At 36.3% G+C, this 18,848-nt stretch overlaps 1 protein-coding gene across 4 annotated transcripts in view; it reads left to right on the forward strand.

Moving 5' to 3' along the window:
* IL1RAPL2 (interleukin 1 receptor accessory protein like 2) overlaps nucleotides 1-18,602 on the forward strand; it is a 592,769-nt gene extending 574,167 nt beyond the window's left edge. For 3 of the 4 annotated variants that reach the window (XM_034649538.1, XM_034649539.1, XM_034649540.1), the window contains exons 9-10: nucleotides 5,330-5,500; nucleotides 17,762-18,602. In XM_034649538.1, coding sequence (XP_034505429.1) covers nucleotides 5,330-5,500; nucleotides 17,762-18,459 — 869 coding nt within the window. In that variant the 3' untranslated portion in view covers nucleotides 18,460-18,602. Of the gene's footprint in view, nucleotides 1-5,329; nucleotides 5,501-15,995; nucleotides 16,987-17,761 lie in introns of those variants that run through there. The other variant, XM_034649541.1, reaches the window with a different exon arrangement.
* The last annotated feature ends 246 nt before the right edge of the window (nucleotides 18,603-18,848 follow it).

Raw genomic sequence — 18,848 nt, forward strand, 5'->3', positions numbered from 1 at the left:
CATTTCTAAATAAACAGTTTAACAAGGAGACATGAATTGATCAGGAACTAAAATAATTGCTGTCAAAACCTTTCCCCTTACTAAGAAATAAATTAAGAATCAATTCCATTATTTTCCTCCAGAAAATTCAAATTCAGGTACAGATCATTTCTAGCCATTCCTGGTATTGAAAAAAACAAACAAATCATTTAGGAAATAGATTAAAAGCTATGAAGATTCTATTTTAAAAGCTCACAGTGCATCTGGACCCTCATATTTTGGATGATTGTAGAACCAGTCTCAAAAATGGCCTTAAAGGATAGAAATTCAGAATGTAGTTTAGAATTTTCTTATGTGTGCCATCTAAGGCCCTTGGAAATATTTGAATGAATTATCAACAAAGCATTGTATTGAGCCTTGTTTCTTTGAACATTCAAAAATAATTTAATTTTTCAAGAGAATAAATAACTGTATTTCAAATCAATACCAATAAGAAATCATGACATGTAATTCAATAGGCATAGAGTCCTCACCCACAAACTACTGTAAGTCTTGGAAATGTATGTGTGGAATGCCTTAGGTAAACCAAAATTAAAAACAAGTCCATTTGTAAGTCATTAAAAAGTCAGATTTGGATTCTAGTTTTCATTATATTGAAATAATCAAAGTTAGAGCTCTTGTTTGTTTTTCTAAGATCATGATCTTACCTCAAAGGAGAAGAGCTCATGATTTTGTTTCTTTTTATAGTGGTAGAAGAAGGGCAGAGTGGTGACTGTAAAAAAAGTTGTTTTTTTTTAAAGATTTTATTGATTTATTTGGCAGAGATAGAGACAGCCAGTGAGAGAGGGAACACAAGCAGGGGGAGTGGGAGAGGAAGAAGCAGGCTCATAGCAGAGGAGCCTGATGTGGGGCTGGATCCCAGAACTCCGGGATCACGCCCTGAGCTGAAGGCAGACACTTAACCGCTGTGCCACCCAGGCGCCCCTGTAAAAAAAGTTTTTGAGGAATCTTTGATATTGGTCCTATGTTTTCTATTTTGTAAGTAATGATATGAGTGGGTTTTAATTGACTTTTATATTTTCATAGTAAATTAGAGATATGCTGTTTGGTGAGTATATATGCATATATATGCATGTTCTTTAACAAAGCAGTATATTTACCTAATTATTATAGCAGCCCATTTAAAAGTATTACATACCCTTATTCAGACATTGTTTCAAAATGAGTGATTAGGGCCTGTTCCAACCATAATTATGTGCTCCAACAATGTATATGAAAATGTGGTCAATCAGTTTCTATATCCAGCAATTAATATAGAAAAATCTGACTTCTTACCTGCACATGTAAAATAACTAGATGAAATGTGCTACTGAGGACAAGTCACTGATTCCCAGGTGCCAACATATGGCTAAATTATCCCATTGGGAATGTAAAAGATGCATTGTCTAAATGAAAGAACATGAAAGGGAGGCTCCTGTGATTACTTTGTTTTGAGTCATGAATATAAGCAATTTGTCAATATTCTCTGTAAGTGATGATACAATTTATTAAATTAAACTACAATAATTAATTACATTCATCACCCATACCCAATAATCCAGATTAACTGATCAGTTGTAGTACATATTTGTAAGACTAAATTCATGCTACTATTATAGGACATTTCAGGGATAAAATATTCCATTTTGCATCTACATCTCCAATGTGGTCCATGTGGTCAAAGATGACAAATAATCTAGAGCATTTTGATTAGAGAATTGTATGTATTGATTCCAAACCAATTGTCTTAGGGAGAAAATGTAATGGGGAAGGATGGGATGTCAAGGGTTTTCATTAGGAAGGAGTATTCAAACATTTTTTATTCCTACATAGAAACTTAGACCTTAAATACACAACCTGTACTAGCTGAATGGAATACTAAAAAGTCAGCAGGTATGCGGTGAGGATGAATAAATGAATATTAAAGCTCTTTTAGAAATACTCGATTTCATGATGCCAAATATCAGCTAGATAATTTCCAAATTTTTCATTTCTTTATTTAAATATTTTGGCATCTCATGGACACAACTTAGTTTTACCCTTATACTTTTTGTTTACATTTTCTCTTTGATTCATATCTCATAAATTTTCTGAAAGTTCTTATAAAAATGCCTTATTTTTATAAAATAAAATCAACCCATCAGACTTTGACTTCTTAGCCATTTTTATATAATTCATTTCATTTTTATCCACCAAACAATGATTGCTTCATTTATTTGACCTTTGAGTTGTTCAGTAAATATTTATTAAGTGTCTACTATGTGGTAGGCATTGTGTATGGTATATTTACTTATATTCCTCATCTGGATCAACACACACACACATACTATAGTAGGCACTAGGGATATAATAATCAACAATGTGACACAGTCTTTGCACTTCAGAAGCTAAGGATTTAGCACTGTGTTTAGCACAGCCCTAGAAGAACTGGGTTGTAAACAGGAATGGCTTCCTGGTGGTGAACAAGATTAAAATGAGCTTTAAAAACTGGGAAGGACAGGTGTGACAACAGGAAAATTCTTCCACAGACAGTTTGGTTCCCTTCCTCATAACTTCTTTCTCCATTGGGAACAACATACCTATGGTGATTGCTGTGCAAGCCCTCTTTCTTATAATGCTCTGCCATCTGCATTGTGCTCTATTTTCTGGTTCCTTAGATGAGCTTAGTCAGCATGATTTAACACAGAGGGAGGCTCATTAGCCTTGCCTAGCTAAGTGCTGTTGCTGAATTGCCATTTGGTTTTAAAACAATTTTCAGGCCTTGTTGTTAACCTTATTTGCATCATGTTGTCGATTTTGCTCTTCCATCTTGCTCCTCTCTGTGAGCAACAGCTGTGGTTATTCATGAGGTTTTCTTGGCTGTCTATATAAGTGCATTTTTTAAACTGTGGCATCTGCAACACTGCTTGCTCACTAGCTGGCATCCTAGAGCTTCTGGGACATCTGACATGGTGGCTTTGAGAGCGCTCTTCCTGTTCTGTCCAGCCACCATAAGCTCTTTATCTTTAGTTCATCTTAAAGGGACATGTCTAAAACCAGAAGTAACACTTTTCCAAAGAGTGATGTGTTTCTAGATGTTAGGTAAAATTTATCATCCAGATGTGTTGGTTGTTTACACATATCAAAGACATCCATGTTCTTTATTATAACTTGATTTGGGATATGCAAATATAGCAATATTTTTCTAGAAGAAAGTCTGTAGCATCACCTATATAGGGCATAGGTGAAGTACGTAAGGACCAGGAATATGTGCGTTTAGGCATGGTTGGAGGGCAAATAGTCTTAGTCAGGATAAGCAATGGAGGCAAAAGTATAAAGGCCTGGTCAGATGAGTTAAAAGGTCAGGTAGTCATTGCAGATGGCTAGCTCATAGTGGATGTTCAACAAATCATTGTTGAAGAAATTAATAAGTAGTTGAATTTAGTAGGGAGGTTTGTGAGGTAGAAAAGTTATCAAAGTCGGAAGAAACAAGGGTCTGGTCTGACATTACAGAATTTGAGGCAGCAGCACCATCCATTAGAACAATGAAATACATTCTGTTCATAGGAATGGATCTGTTTGTCCTTTGGCCTATTTTATTCTTCCAGCTGTGTATCATCGGCAGCTCTAAGTCCCAGGTGAGTAATTATAGCTGGAAAAAGTCAAGGGCTTGCAGGTGCATCCTGAGCTTGATTGGAACAGGGGCAGAGGTGCTAAGATTACCAGGAGGTTCTTACATTAGCATTGCTTATGAACATTCTCACTTCCAAGTGGTGTTTTATGCATAAGAGTGGAATGTGCCCCATTTGTAAGCCAAATGATCTCAACTATCCAGGGCAGTCCTTCATGTGCATCTGCTTCTTGGCAATCAAGTAACCCAACCAAGGTTTACGGAAGCCTTTTTCAGCCAGAGGACATGCTAAAGAAAAGCCTTTTGGCTTCAGGCACCATCATAACATAAATAACCAGAGTTCCTTTCATGTGGGGGTGGTGAAGACTGGAATCTTACTAGAATTAGAACAATATAATCCTGCCTCAGATATCTCTAGATAGTCAGAGGGTCCCACGTATTTCTACCCTAAGGTTTTTATATCTCTTCATATGTATATCATTTATTCCTCCTTTAGTAGGTAGAACGTAATCATTAATGGTATAAATGAGTGGCTGCTTCATTCTGTAAATTGGCTTTTGGTCAGGTTTTAGCTATATTCTAATCAGATCTGCTTTAATGGAAAATATTGAAGAGGTTTAGAAGCAAATCCTGAAATATTTGCCTATCTTTTAAAATTATTTCTTGCAAGTAACAAGGTTTAGTAAATACTAACATTTTCACTTAAGTCTATGCTCACTACATTAACTTTTAAAAATAATTTTCTATAAATAAGGAAATTTTGAAAACCACTATAACATTTCTAATGTGGCCTTTCTAAAACCAATGGGGACTAACAGCTTGAGTAGCTGTATTCATTAATAATTTTTAGGAAAAAATATATAAACATTTTACATTTTCTCTTTGGGGAGGCCGGCTCTGAGCCAGTACAGCAAAGGAGCAAAAAAATACTTTCTCAAAGCACAGTTAACTCCCTGACTAAATGTGTTAAGGGAAAACCTAATTTGGCAATAATGGAAGGATGTATATTTTGAAACAAAGACTTCCTTTGGAAGCTTGTGTCAAATTAGTTGGCCATGGATTGAACAAGAATAACAGACAATGCACTTGTATAAAACCCAGCTGCTGTCTCTAATATTTGGTAATGAACTACTTTTTGTATATGAAGATGAAGATACTAACCAACTGGAAATGTGGCATGTGTTGTGAATAGTGTCTCCAGGAGTGAGGCTGGATTATTCTGATCTTCCACACTCAAGGGCCCAGCCCCTCTTGGATCTCTTGAACATATTTGTGCAAAAGAGGTATAGTCTGTGACCAAGTAACAAAGCCAAGCCAACTGGCATAGAAAAAGTTCAAATCCATGACTTTGGTCTATTTAGTCCTGCATTCAAACACACTGAGCTAATCATTCACATATCACTGAACATCACAAATATGTATAGTCACCAAAAGTCACAAATAATAATTCTCTCTTTTATTCTGTCCTGACTATAGGTTTCCCATTACCACAACAGTTTCAGCCCATATCATATGACTAGGTTATGTGGAAATGCACTAGATTTCTTATAACATGGCATGCGGTTTATTTTTTTTTTCCTAATTGTTAATGACAGTCACTAGTTACAGTGCTTAGTTCAGCCTGTTAGTGGTTATAGACTTTTAGTACTTAAAGAGAACCTACTAATATATTAAACCCACTTGTTGTTCTTTATATTTAAGACAATAAGGAATATGATGCCTATCTGTCTTATACAAAAGTGGACCAAGATACTTTAGACTGTGACAATCCTGAAGAAGAGCAGTTTGCTCTTGAAATACTGCCAGATGTCCTGGAAAAACACTATGGATATAAACTCTTCATCCCAGAAAGGGACCTGATTCCAAGTGGAAGTAAGTACTTTCAAGTTTTGTATTTAAAAATTTTGTTTCTTTTATGAAGTTATATGATGGCTTCAATGTCAGAGTCAAGTATTTAGATAGTTGTTTCTCACAGATTTTATTAAATTCAAATTTCTCCACTATGCCTGTGTTCTGACATTCTAGCACACAAATTTTTTAAAAGGCACTTTCACTAACATTTTAGGTATGGTTTTTAAATTATGCCTTAATGGTATTTTTTTATTATATTGCCTTAGTGTTCTGAGAAAATGATGATCCTTAAAAAAAAAATCTCTGTAAGTCAAAGTCTTTTCAATGGATTTCACTGCCAAAGCTGGTCTTCTGTCATTGTGTTTCTACTTATACTTACATTCATTGTCACTAATAACTGAAATTATGCCTTGTTACTCATTTCCAGATTTATAGAACAAAATCCACATAAAAAATGTATGTGAGGCCATTGGGTATAGCACTTTCACTGTGTATTTAAATTATTTTAAAGAAGCTCTGGACTATGTGGGCTTGAATGCTACTTTTAAATTATGCTGCATATTGAAAGCTGTTTTTGAGCTTTTGGAATAAATTCAGGCTCAAGTAAAAAAATATATATTTATTTCCTGTTCATGTTCAGAGTGCTGTATAGGCTAAAGCATAAGGGGAATAGAGAAAAGCCTAAAATACAACCCTGCCCTCAAAGAGTTTAAAATGCCATTGAGGGAAAATAAAACTGCTGGAATTAGTTTGCATACGAGTCTATATTAATATACTGAGGGGGCGATTAAAATGTGACTAGGGGGCGCCTGGGTAGCGCAGTCGTTAAGAGTCTGCCTTCGGCTCAGGGCGTGATCCCGGCATTCAGGGATCGAGTCCCACAACGGGCTCCTCCGCTGGGAGCCTGCTTCTTCCTCTCCCACTCCCCTGCTGCGTTCCCTCTCTCGCTGGCTGTCTCTGTGTCACATAAATAAATAAAATAAAATCTTAAAAAAATAAAATGTGACTACAAATCAGAATATGGTAATTTGTACACGTGCAATAACAAAATTAAAAGGCTTGTGTTTTCCATACTTCGCAGTATGTAAAATATTTTCACATAATTTCATTTCATGTTTATAATAACCCTGTGTGGAAAAAGAGCTGGTACTATTATCGTCACTTTACAGATGAGAAAGTAAGTTCAAGAAGTCCAAGATCAGACAGCTGGCAAATGGTAGAGCTAGGATTAGAACCTAGATCTATTTGACTTTGGTTCTAAGTCCACTAGATCATGCTATTACGCCATAACATTTATCCAGATTATCAACAGTCTACCAAGGCTGCTAAACTGAAAGGAGATAATTTGAAACACTTGTACTTTGGTTGTTTATCTCTTTTCTCAGAATGTGTATGTATCTAAGTATGTTTCCGTATGCATATGAATATGCACACTTAAATGTACATAGAAAGGAACAAAGAAGACAATATTTACTGGTCCATTACTTCCCTGTACAACAAACATAATAATTCCCCAAACTCCTTCCCATAGTCTTCTACTCTTTTCTTTCTGTAATTCCCTTCATCTTTATGACTTGAGATACCACTTCTACATTGATTGAACCCCAAGGAACCTGCTGATACCTCTGAGTCATTTTTGATTCTTCTGTATCTCTCTCCCAAATCCATTGTCTCTTGCATCTTTTCCATTCTCAGTTCTACCATTCTAGTGTAGGCCCTAATCACCTCATTACTGCAGTGTTGATTACTCTCTGCCTTCTTTATTTTTCTTCCCATCCATTTCCACAAATATGTGTAACTCCTTGATCATGTCACTCTCCCATTCAACCTTAAATTTTTCACCATTTCCCATAGGATAAAATCCATAACCTTTAGCTAAACACTTCTGTAGTCTGGTGCTAGCCCAGACTGGTCTCCTAAACTTGTCTCTTACGATTTCCCCTAGTTATACCTTTTAATCTAACCGCATTGTGCCTTTGATATACATTGTGTGTCCTTATAATGCTTTTGTTCATGCTAGCCTTTTATACCTTTACAAATCTTACTTACTCTTCTCAATATCACTGCCTGTGTAAAAAGCCCATAATAATTTCTCCAGCCCTAGCAGTCACCGTGCACAGTCAATTGTTGGCCTATAAACTTTTTTACCCTGGTGATATTTTACATTCTTTTATTATTTTATAGAATTTCCCATCTATTTATATCTTACCTCCTCAGCAAGATTGTAAGCTCCATGAGGGCAGAGACTATATTTCATTTATCCTCATACTCCTGTCATCATATAGCAGAAAATTTGAGCTCATTGGATGCTTCATAGGTCCTTGTTGATTTTGTTTGAGCAGTGTCAAAGATAGGAGGAAATAATGAGAATGAAATAAGTTAGGGTTTAATTTTTTTCATGACAGTACCTAAATGGCATTTGTCTTTAACAAGGCAAATGTGAAAGCTAAAAAGGAGCTTTCCTACTGAAAGAAAAAAATTGTGAATAATTCATAAGAATAGTATCAGTACTTAAAATAAGCTATTTTATTTTTTTGATATTAGAAAGAATACTTACAAGGGGTTGAACATTGATGAAAAATTAGAAACATTTCTTTACTATTTTTGCTTAATTTATTAGATTACTACTTATATTTTTATTTTGCCAAGAGCAACTTTTTAAATGTAGAAATTCTGCAAAATCAATTTTTAGAGTGATAATATCCTAAATTGTATTAAAGTAACATCATTACCAAAGTGGAATTTATATTCTCTGTTAAGTCATCTTCAATGGGATTCAATGCGGTACTGGCCTTTCTGTCTTATTCCAAAATTGTTAGCACCACAATAGGCAGTCTTTATCTACACCACCAAGTGACTGAAAAACATTAGTCTTCATGTCTAAATATTTCAACGCTGACTATCTTTCTTCTGAACTGGAAAACATTGCTTCACCATCATGTACATCAGAAAGGGAAATGGGGATAACATGGAACACAGGAGAGTCACTTTACGTAAGACTCAGTAGATGACACTTGCTTATTATGTAAAGAAGAAGCTATTATGCATAGGTGAGAGTCAGACCCAGGCAGCATGAGGGTGAAAGAGATGCATCCCAAAATCATGTCTTCTTAATGCTCCCATGTAGTCTATTTTGGTGACCTGACAGGTCAATTGAATCAACACACTGTGTCAATGTAGCCAAATAGGTGGTAAAATATTTTATACCTCATTGAGTTAGCTAGTCGTTTGGCTAAATTGATTGAAATTAACTAGTTGTTTTGGTGTATCATAGACACGTCTGAACATCCTCCTTGACCATAGAGTGTGAGGCTTATATAAACCATGTTTCCTAGCTCAAAATTACAAGATTTGAGTTGAGGACTATAACACACTGAATAAGAGATGATAAGAAGTCATCTCCTAGTATACCCTGACATTTAAAGAACTTAACATAAAAACACCCAAGAAGTCATTAGGACGGCAGAGATTCTATAGTCCATAGAAGATCAATTTAATTTTTTTTGAGATTCTACAACAATCAGACTGAGCAGGGACTTGGATCCTGGGTACTCAATGGTACACAGGAAGACTCCTTTTACAAGTAAGCCATTTGGGACAATTATGCAGTTTTTAGATGCAACCACTGGAGGGTGTTTGATTTTAATCCTTCCTTCCTGAATAAGGAAATTCATGTTCTCTGAATTCCGATTTGCGAGTGTAACCTGCAGAAGTTCTTAAAAAGGCCCTTTGACAATTTTTCTTTTTCCATCAACATTTCAGAGCTGGCTGAGCAGTCACCATGTCACGATTAACGAGTTTTTCCTTGGCATTTTTAGCATGCATTCAGGAAGTCGATGAAGTATATGAATAATATACTTGATTTACACATGAATGACAGAGTAGAACATTCTGGACTTGGTGTATGTGTGTTATTAAAGAAGCTTCTGTGGTCTGTATTTGCAGCCATTGGTACAGATTTAACAGGTTATGCTATATAAATATAGACACATTCCTGGGGGGAAAACTAGTTACAATATTATAAGCTATGTTTGTCCCTCACATCTCATTTAAAATATGTTGACCCAAGACCACTCCTTCCTCCAAAAACTAGCAACGAGGCCTTTGAGGACTGTAAAAGCAGGCTTCATAATATCATCCTTGATCTACAACAATAATTTTTTATGAATCAAATTAATGAAGTCTATGACATTAACCCATTAATGTTTAATGTCTTCAGTTTTGATGTATCTTCAGTTTCTTTTGCACCATTCTCATGGTATTCCAACTCAATCTCATTAACACACAAACCTTTCCAATGCATACAATTTCAAAAGTACATGAAGGGGACTCCCCCCCACCTTCTCTCTGTCTCTCAGTCTCTCTCTTCCTCATATGATCAAGGGTTCTCAAAATGCTTCAATATAAAGATGTCACTTTCCAAGGTAAGGTGGTGTCTGCACTATTCCCACATGCTCTACTAGAGAAGTGTCCTTTGGCCATTATGAACCAGCAGAGATGGGAAGATTTGACACAAATATTTTTCCTAAAGGCTAAAACTAAAAGTCTTCAGATCTGGACATTAGTTTCCTGGCAGTGGCCTACCTTTCCATTCTTGAGGCTGTGGCCAGGATCTTCCTTATGTTTTCTCAGGTTTGGTGCCTGAATGTGGCAAGAATTCCTACTTTCCAGTAAAAATTTGGTTTGTCTCTTCCCAGGCTAGAAACATCTGTCCTGAGAATAGCAAAAGCAACTTTGTTGCCAACAGGCGTCTGAGTGTCAGAACTGACAGGCAACCAAAAGAAAGCCAGATAGAAAACACCCTACTCAAACTGCCTAGAGACACAAACTTGAGACGTAGAGATTTTCTCACCCCTGCAGCTGCTGGGTTTTGTGGTGTAAAGTACTGTACACAGAGCACATTGTGTTCATGAGGCCTAGTGGATCCTTGAGGAATGAACAGATGTGCTCTGAAGCTGACATGTGACCAATAGAACCCAGCTGTGCAATTGAGATTCTGAGACTGGGGACATTTTTGGATGAGTACCATTTAGGTTCTCTATCCCACCTTCTCTCAGTGTTTCTGCAGGGATTAAAAAACATGAAAATATAAAAGGTTACTGAATTAGGCTGAGGGCTACTGATCAGATGGAGAAAATAACATTCTAAGACTAAAAGTAGAAACAACCCAATCCTGTAGCTGTTGTTTGCCTTTAAGAGAAAACAATCAAGGTACTTAAAAATGCATATGCAATATTTATTAACAGTTATAACTTGAGCCAGTTCCTTCTGAAGGTTTAGAAAAATCTATGACTATCTAAGTGGAATTTGAAGAGAAAAAAAATCCTTCAAAGACATTTATCTCAATTTTCTCTTCTATTCAAAGACTGAGTTATTCATGCATTATTATACTAGAGAAAGACATTAATAAACTAAAGATATTGTCATACATATGTTTGATCAGCTCTGTCTGTTGAAGTTATATTTATGAATTTGGCATCAAGTATCAGTATTACTGAAGGAGTAATTGAGCGAGTGAAACTCAAGAATCCTATAACTCTTTCAGTAATTTAAGGGAAAATGATAATGTCTGATTACATTCTTGCATTTCCTCACTATTCTAATCTTCAGTTTTTTAATGCTTAGTGCTAGCCATGTGATTGTGCTGACAATGGAATGACAAATGAGTGGAGAATACATCTGGTGTCAGATGATCCCTAGTCACTGCTAAGTGAGGCATGCAAAAAATATTTTTGTACATGGATCTGTAAGTACTCATTGCCAATAGTTCCTCTAATAGCTGGACATATTGGACACCATTCAAGTAAATTTTCCTTGGGGAGTAATAAAATCCTTTTCAGGCAATCTGATGTCTGTGACCTAAAAAGTGTGAGGCAGGGGTGACATGCACAACTATGGAAATTTAACACGTTGTGTGCAATTTACTCACATGGAATAAAATTAGATATGCCCACTATCCCCTTCATGTTAAAGTCCAGAGAAGGGAATTGTACCCCAATATGCCTCCAGATGTACTGAGGTCAATGGACTGAGGTTTCTCACAAAAGTTTGAGGTTAAGGAAGAACTGTGTAGAGTTTCAATCAAGAAATCTACTGCTTGAATGGCACAAAGAACAAGTACCTTAAAAAAAAAGAGAGAGAGCATAAGACCAGGATAAAACTGTCTTTAAGTACAAAGGAGCCACAGAAAAGACAATATAAAGAGAGAGCAGGTAATCTTGTTCCCTATTTACTAAGATTGCATTGATTGAAATTAGTTCTATCTACAAGCTTCTAGGGCATCACGTTAAGGGAGAAAAGAGAGAGGAAGGACATTTTGCAGACTTTTTTTGCTACTCTCCACATTATCTTTCCCTCAATATTCTCTGAATGTGTTCCATTACCTACCTCCACCCTTGGTAAAGAGGTGAAGAGAGATGAGAAAGCATTTGGAGATGTGGACAATATTCCAGAGTAAATTCTGCCTACTGTCATGCTTCCCCACCCACCCACAGGTAAAATGTAATAGCAAAAGTAAGGGATTCACTACCAGAAATACAGTCTTCAAAGTAAAAACTGTGAATAAACATAGTTCGCTATACTTACAAGGTCTTAGCAAATCCATGTTAACCATTGATCAACCAAACTATCAATAAGTATTAATTAGTATACTTAACATTAGTCAGTAGAAAACAAAACTCCTACCAAAAAATTTAGCCCAATAAACTATCTATGAAATATCAAGCCAAGGACTTGGAGGAGAAAAGGAAAGTTTTTGTAAGGTAAGTAATATCACGCACTGTTTAGAAAGCCCCTCCTTCCCACACATACATCTAGTTAAATAAAAATTTTATTGCCTCAATCTTTGTGGCAGACAACACAGGCAGAATCTAACATCTGCCAGAGGCAGAATCAAGACCCAAATCTTTACTAATATCAGCCAAGATAAAAGAGTCAGGTTGTCAATCTATATAACTCTTGCAATAGGTTAGTATTAAGCATCATTATTTAAAATGCAGATAGTATATTCAGTGAGACAACAGTATAAGTACTTTGCTGTATCTAGTTATACCAGAGAGCTAATAATTTTTCCCAAATACATAGTTCTGAATAATACATTTTTCTTTGATACATAGGAAACCTATATTATTTTTGCTGGTTTCTCCATACAAGTCAAAGGAAAGAACTTAATCAATTAGAAAGAACCCATTTCTAATTTCAGTTTAGAAATTAAATCTTGAATTTAAGTCTTGAAATATTAACCCATAGGTTTTAGAAATACCACTGTTGATAATGTTGGCCAAAAATTAACGAAGTAGTATCTATGTTAATGCATCCTGTCTCATCCTAATGATTTGTCTATTTAACTGATAGTGGATGTACATAGGTGTGGGTATATCAAACTATTATTATATGAACTTGAAAAAATAGTAAATCATGTCTTTGTCTACAGACTATTTGTCTTTTAACTGTTTAAAAATATGTCAACCACCCTTAACAGTGACCCTGACATAAGATAATTTACAAGTAGCTAATTGATTAGTTTGATAAAGCAGGTGGTTAGTAGGCAGTAGCAAGACCTCATGGAAATTCCTAAATATATGGGGGGCTTTTTCCTCCCTTGTTCTTCTGCCTACATCTGCAGCAGATTCAGCACCTGAGATTTAGAAGAGTACTGAGTTCTTTGGGGGAAAGTATACACATCCCATTAGAAGCCATTTCTTAGAGCTGCCATTCTTCCTGCTTCTATTTCATTGCTTCATTTCTTTCTTCAGTTTGCTTTTCTGCTTTGTTAATAACTGTCCTGTTTCCAAGTCACTTTTGTAGATCTAATTCTACTTTTCTAAATGCACTGTAATTTTGGTTTATACAACTGCCCCTGAAAGAAATTTTTAAATTGAATTTGCTTTCCTTTTAATAGTTTTAGGTAGTCACTTTCCTTGCTTCCTGTTGGCTTGACCTTTCTTCATTCTCTAATAGGTACACATCCCACAGAGGGCCTAGTGACAATGCATTTCCTTTCTACACTATTCCATAATCTCCATCAACTCTCAGTATAGACAAAAGAAAAAAGGTTCTTTGAAGTTGCACTTATAATGTGAAAAATGAATTTGTACCAACTCAAGCCTCTATAAAACTACGGTCAAGGGGATTTTTTCTTTACCACTTGTGAAGATCACAAATAGACTAAATGTAATTAGCTTTATTTTGTGTCTGATAAATTGGTATGGTTTCACGGCCTTGTCTAGAGAAGCAGAAGACTATCATACCCAGGCTTCTTTAGTCTTTTCTGTCACCATAAGTTACTTCAAACCAAAATCTGCAAAGAAATAACTTAATGACCTTTTATTTAAGGGATATTTTATATTTTTCTATGTGGAAAAAAAGAGCCTTTGAGGGATTCCTGGTATTCAGTTACTAAATTCTCCTGAATAAGTCAGGGCAAGATTTAATGATTATTCATGTGTGCTGTGGATTTGGGGATTTTTTTTTAAAGTTTCTTTATTATCTCTTCGTGGTAACAAGCTTTTTAGAATGGTTTCTGAAGGTTTCTAAAATGTCCCCCCACAAAACCACAGCTCTACCACGGCAAACACCACTGCCTGTCACAGACTACACTAGCTATGGACTGGCAATGTCTTAACATGATACCTGTTTCTGCTTAGTTTATTTGGAACTTTTCCAAACCTAAACACCCTGATTGGTCTCTAATTCAAGGGCAGCAAACTTTCTCTGTAAAAGTCCAGATAGTAAATATTTTTGGCTTTGTGGGTCATATATGGTCTCTGTTGCATCATATTCTTTTTTTTTTCCACAACCCTTAAAAAGTTATTCCTTGCTCACAGACCATACAAAAACAGGACATGTTCTTAATGGATCAGGCTCTAGTTTACAGTCATTGGATGCAAACATGCAACCTGGGGGTAAGAGGGAAATTATTTGGGGCACTTGCTGCATAGAAGCCAGCAACAACTCCCTGGCTAAAGATTAGCAAGTAAAAAATATTAATCCTACCTGTTTGGTCTCTTGTTAGTTTACTACATTTTCCATGATGGCTAGGTCCTGGTTTTTTCCCAAAGATAAAAAGACAGAAAGTAAAGACTTAAGAAGGGAGGAAGGAAGGGCATAAAGGGAGATAGACAAAAAGAGGAAGGGAGAGCAAGAGAGGGAAAGGCAGAAATAGTGAGCAAGAAAGAAAAAAGGGAGATAAAAGGACAAGAAGGAGACAGGACAGTAAAAGAAAGAGAGAAAGAGAGAGGTAGAGAGGAGCTGGGGGGTGGAGAAAAAAACATAGAAAAACAGAGAGAGAGCCAGAATATGGAAGCTAGTGCACAGTCTCTCCTTCTTTTCCTTAGAGCCAGGCAGCTCTTAGAGGCACCTCCCCAGCTGCTTTCAAACATTGAGGTTGCTGCCCAGCCACTGATCACCATCCCAAGAAGTCAAATGTGGGCTTCACATCTGAAAACTTCCACTTGGTTTTTCACCAAGTGAAATGGAACACGAAATTCAGGGCCCAAGCAAATGGCTCGTGTTTTCTTTGGGACACTTGGTCTGTGTCTACCCAGGGAAAATTTTGATGTACTGACTGACTGACTCCAGTGCATATGATTAATGTATATATAGGGCAAACCAGGATAATTCAGACCTTTTTTCTTCCACAGCAGGTTTTCGGCCGGAATTATCTGGAAGGTTGCCTCAACTCTCCACTAGGCTTTGCCAGGATAAGCACAGCCAGTGTAGTATGCAGGAGACAGGGACCACTCCCTCTATCCAAGGTTCCCTTCAACACCCACACCCTGTGCAGCTGAGCATAGTGGGATCTGTCCTGACAGTCATTCTTTCTGGAGGCAAATGCAAATTCTGTCTAATGAATCTCTAAGAGGCCCCCAAAACCCTAAATGTTGCATTTGGCTTAGCTGTCAAATGGCAAAATATAATAGATTGATGAAGGAGGAGAAACATACAAATGGGAAGAAAAAACGTACCCTGTTCCCTTCCCCATTCAGGAAAGAGGATAGCAAAAGCCAAAGCCCATAAATCCCAATCAAACTAATTAGTACGTATGTATATAGTTTCTCTTAAGACTGTGGACACCTGGATTGTAATTTTTTTCTTTAAGTAGAGATATGTATAGATAGACATACCTTTTGTTTTTAAAAGTATAGTTAAAAAGTAAATTAGACTACATCCCAACATATAGAAAAAGTGTTGCTCATAGAGGCATAGTTTATGTGACAGATGTGCTCCTTACAAGATTTGTACAGATCATTTTTTTTAATTAAATGAAAAGCTACAATTAATAAGGGAAGAATACTACTTGGAATAATCCCTTGGTAAATTATTTTGTAAAGAATTCCTCTATGAAATTAACAATTAACTCATAATTTACCTGGCAAAACTGTATTTTCATGGACTCTTGTACTGATGTCTTAATCTGGGTTTGGGTTTTGTTTTGTTTTGCTTTGTTTTGTGTGGAGGAAAGGTGAAAAGAATAATGGGAAAGATGCATGATAGTTTATTTTACTGTATCTTACAGATCCAACCTCTAATGATGAAGCTTCCCACATAACTTCTTTCTTTTTGGGAGCAGGAAGAAAGGAAGAAAATGAAGAGTCAGAGCTGTTGATACATTGGGATAAAATTTTTCCACTTTATTGAAACTTTCTACCTTTCCTTCCATTCTGTTTCACCAGTTCTCTAAGTGATAATTACAGAGTGATAACTTCCCCATTGCTGCTCGTGTGATGTTTTTATTTTGCTTTGTTTGTTTGTTTTTATTTATTTTATTTGTTTTAGATTTCAATGCTGATTTTTTCCCTGAATAAATAATCTCTTTAAATTCTTAAGAGGTTCCCACTCCACTTAGAAGTTGCCTTACAAATATTCATTGTAACTACTGCATGAGAAAGTCCTAAAATGTATTAAGTAAAAACCAAAACAACAGTAACAACAAATTGTTAAGTGGGCAATTTTATGTGTATCTCTTAAAAAGTTTTTTGTTTATCTATAGGGTGTGTAGAAAGTTTACTCATTTTCACTTGTGAAAATGTTCTTGCTGCCTAGTGGTGGAAATAAAACCCTGGAAAAGAGACATATCTGTAAAATATGCATCTGTAAAATAAGTTTCTCTTTTCAAATGGCTTGTACTGGGCTGTTTGGTGGCCCCACACTATGTACTGGACGTGACTTCTTGAAAGCAGTCTGTAACCTTGGGCAGGTTTGCAGTGACAAATGTTGCTATGCTTCTGTAAGCACTGCTTCTGCTAGAGGGCACTGTACATTAGACAAGGCCTTGTGCTCTACTTAGTAAAGACAGCTCTCTGTTGCTGCACCTGTGTCCAAGTCTCCATTTGTTAACACATGTGTGTGTTTCCCTTTTTGGCGGATAAGACTTTGGGAAGCATGATTGCAAAAGGATTATTCTGTGGAATAAATAAATCTAGAATTAGTTGAGTGTTTTTCTACCATGAAAGGACTATAACATATTCACCTCACTCGCAGAATTGCTCCACAAAGTAGGGCAAAGACTTCTCAACTGATTGACTCCCCCTTTATCCTTTTACCATTCATTCCACATCATCCCCCACCTCTAACTTCACCCCTTACTCTTCCCTGGAACAAAGGGCAGCTGGTTCAAATTAAACACATGGGCACAAAAACACCACGTCCCTATCTCTCAGTTTGAAGGACAACATGGAGAACCTAAGATTGCAGATAACAAAAGGTATTCTGAGGAACAAGCTATGATTCTAGAAGAGATTTTCCACTGTTTCTATCAGTTATCTTTGAAGTAGTTCATATACATACCCCCTAACTTTTTAGTAGTTTGGTAGTTTAGTAGTTTAAAACTACGGGGAAAACCAAGTCAAACCCATAAATACAGTGACCTTTCATTCATTAAACAACTCCATTTCTCTTTTCATCAATCTGATGATTATTTGTTCCCCTAGAGCTGTTGATACATTGAGATAAAATTTGGAAGACTGCCTTGAACTAAATGACTAAATAAATAAAAATAGCTGAAATACATCTAAGCTCTGAAGAAGTCAGAGTTTTGTATTAGTCAACAGAACACTGTAAGTAATGATGAAGAGAAAGAAAATAAGTATTATAAGTGGAGGGTTTTTTTTCCATTGTTTTTTTTTTTTAGGAAATGTACTTTCTGAATGTGTACTACAAGAAAAGAAAATGTGATGTACATTAGTGAAAGACTGGCTTTTTGCTATATTAGATTGCAAACCTAATGCTTTAAAGACTGGAAATGTCTTTGTTTTACTCTTTCTCTCTTTCTGTGATTTGTAGCATACATTGAAGATCTCACAAGATGTGTTGAGCAAAGCAGAAGACTTATTATCGTGCTAACTCCAGACTATATTCTCAGACGAGGATGGAGTATTTTCGAATTGGAAAGCAGACTCCATAACATGCTAGTCAGTGGAGAAATCAAAGTGATTTTGATTGAGTGTACAGAATTAAAAGGAAAGGTGAATTGCCAGGAAGTGGAATCACTAAAGCGCAGCATCAAACTTCTGTCCTTGATCAAGTGGAAGGGACCCAAAAGCAGCAAATTAAATTCTAAGTTTTGGAAGCAATTAGTACATGAAATGCCCATCAAGAAGAAAGAAATGCTTTCTCGGTGCCATGTTCTGGACTCTGCAGAACAAGGACTTTTTGGAGAACTCCAGCCTATACCCTCTATTGCCATGACCAGTACCTCGGCCTCTCTGGTGTCATCTCAAGCTGATCTCCCTGATTTCCACCATTCAGATTCAATGCAAATGAGACACTGTTGCAGTGGTTATAAACACGAGATGCCAACCACCACCTTGCCAGTACCTTCCTTAGGCAACCACCACACTTATTGCAACCTGCCTCTGACACTACTCAATGGACAGCTACCTCTTAATAGTACCCTGAAAGATACCCAAGAATTTCATAGGAACAGTTCCCTGCTACCTTTATCATCCAAAGAGCTTAGCTTCACCAGTGATATTTGGTAGTAACAACTCTGAAGTCCCCTGTATGTGAGCATACAGAATTTCTGCTTTACCAGGCATAAAGTACACCTAACAACATTGAGGTGCTGAAAAAGTGTTCACAGTAAAAGGCACAGAATGCCTTTTGTACTTAAAATTTTTGTTTACATTTCCAGAATAGTGGGGGGTGGGGGGAAGAAGGACCTGCTTTTGTAGTATAGTACCTTGTTTCAATGTATAGTTTTGATTTCTTCCTGAAAATAAAATTTAAAAATCCTTTTGTTTTAGAGTAGGTTTTATGATACCATTTGGACTGCAAACTTTGTAGATGAGGTATCTTCCCCATATTTATAAATATTTCAGTATTTACATGGTACCTGAAATAAGGAAAACTTAAAGACTTGAATTGAATT

The sequence above is a fragment of the Ailuropoda melanoleuca genome, chromosome X, assembly GCF_002007445.2.
Source record: "Ailuropoda melanoleuca isolate Jingjing chromosome X, ASM200744v2, whole genome shotgun sequence".
NCBI lineage: Eukaryota > Metazoa > Chordata > Mammalia > Carnivora > Ursidae > Ailuropoda > Ailuropoda melanoleuca.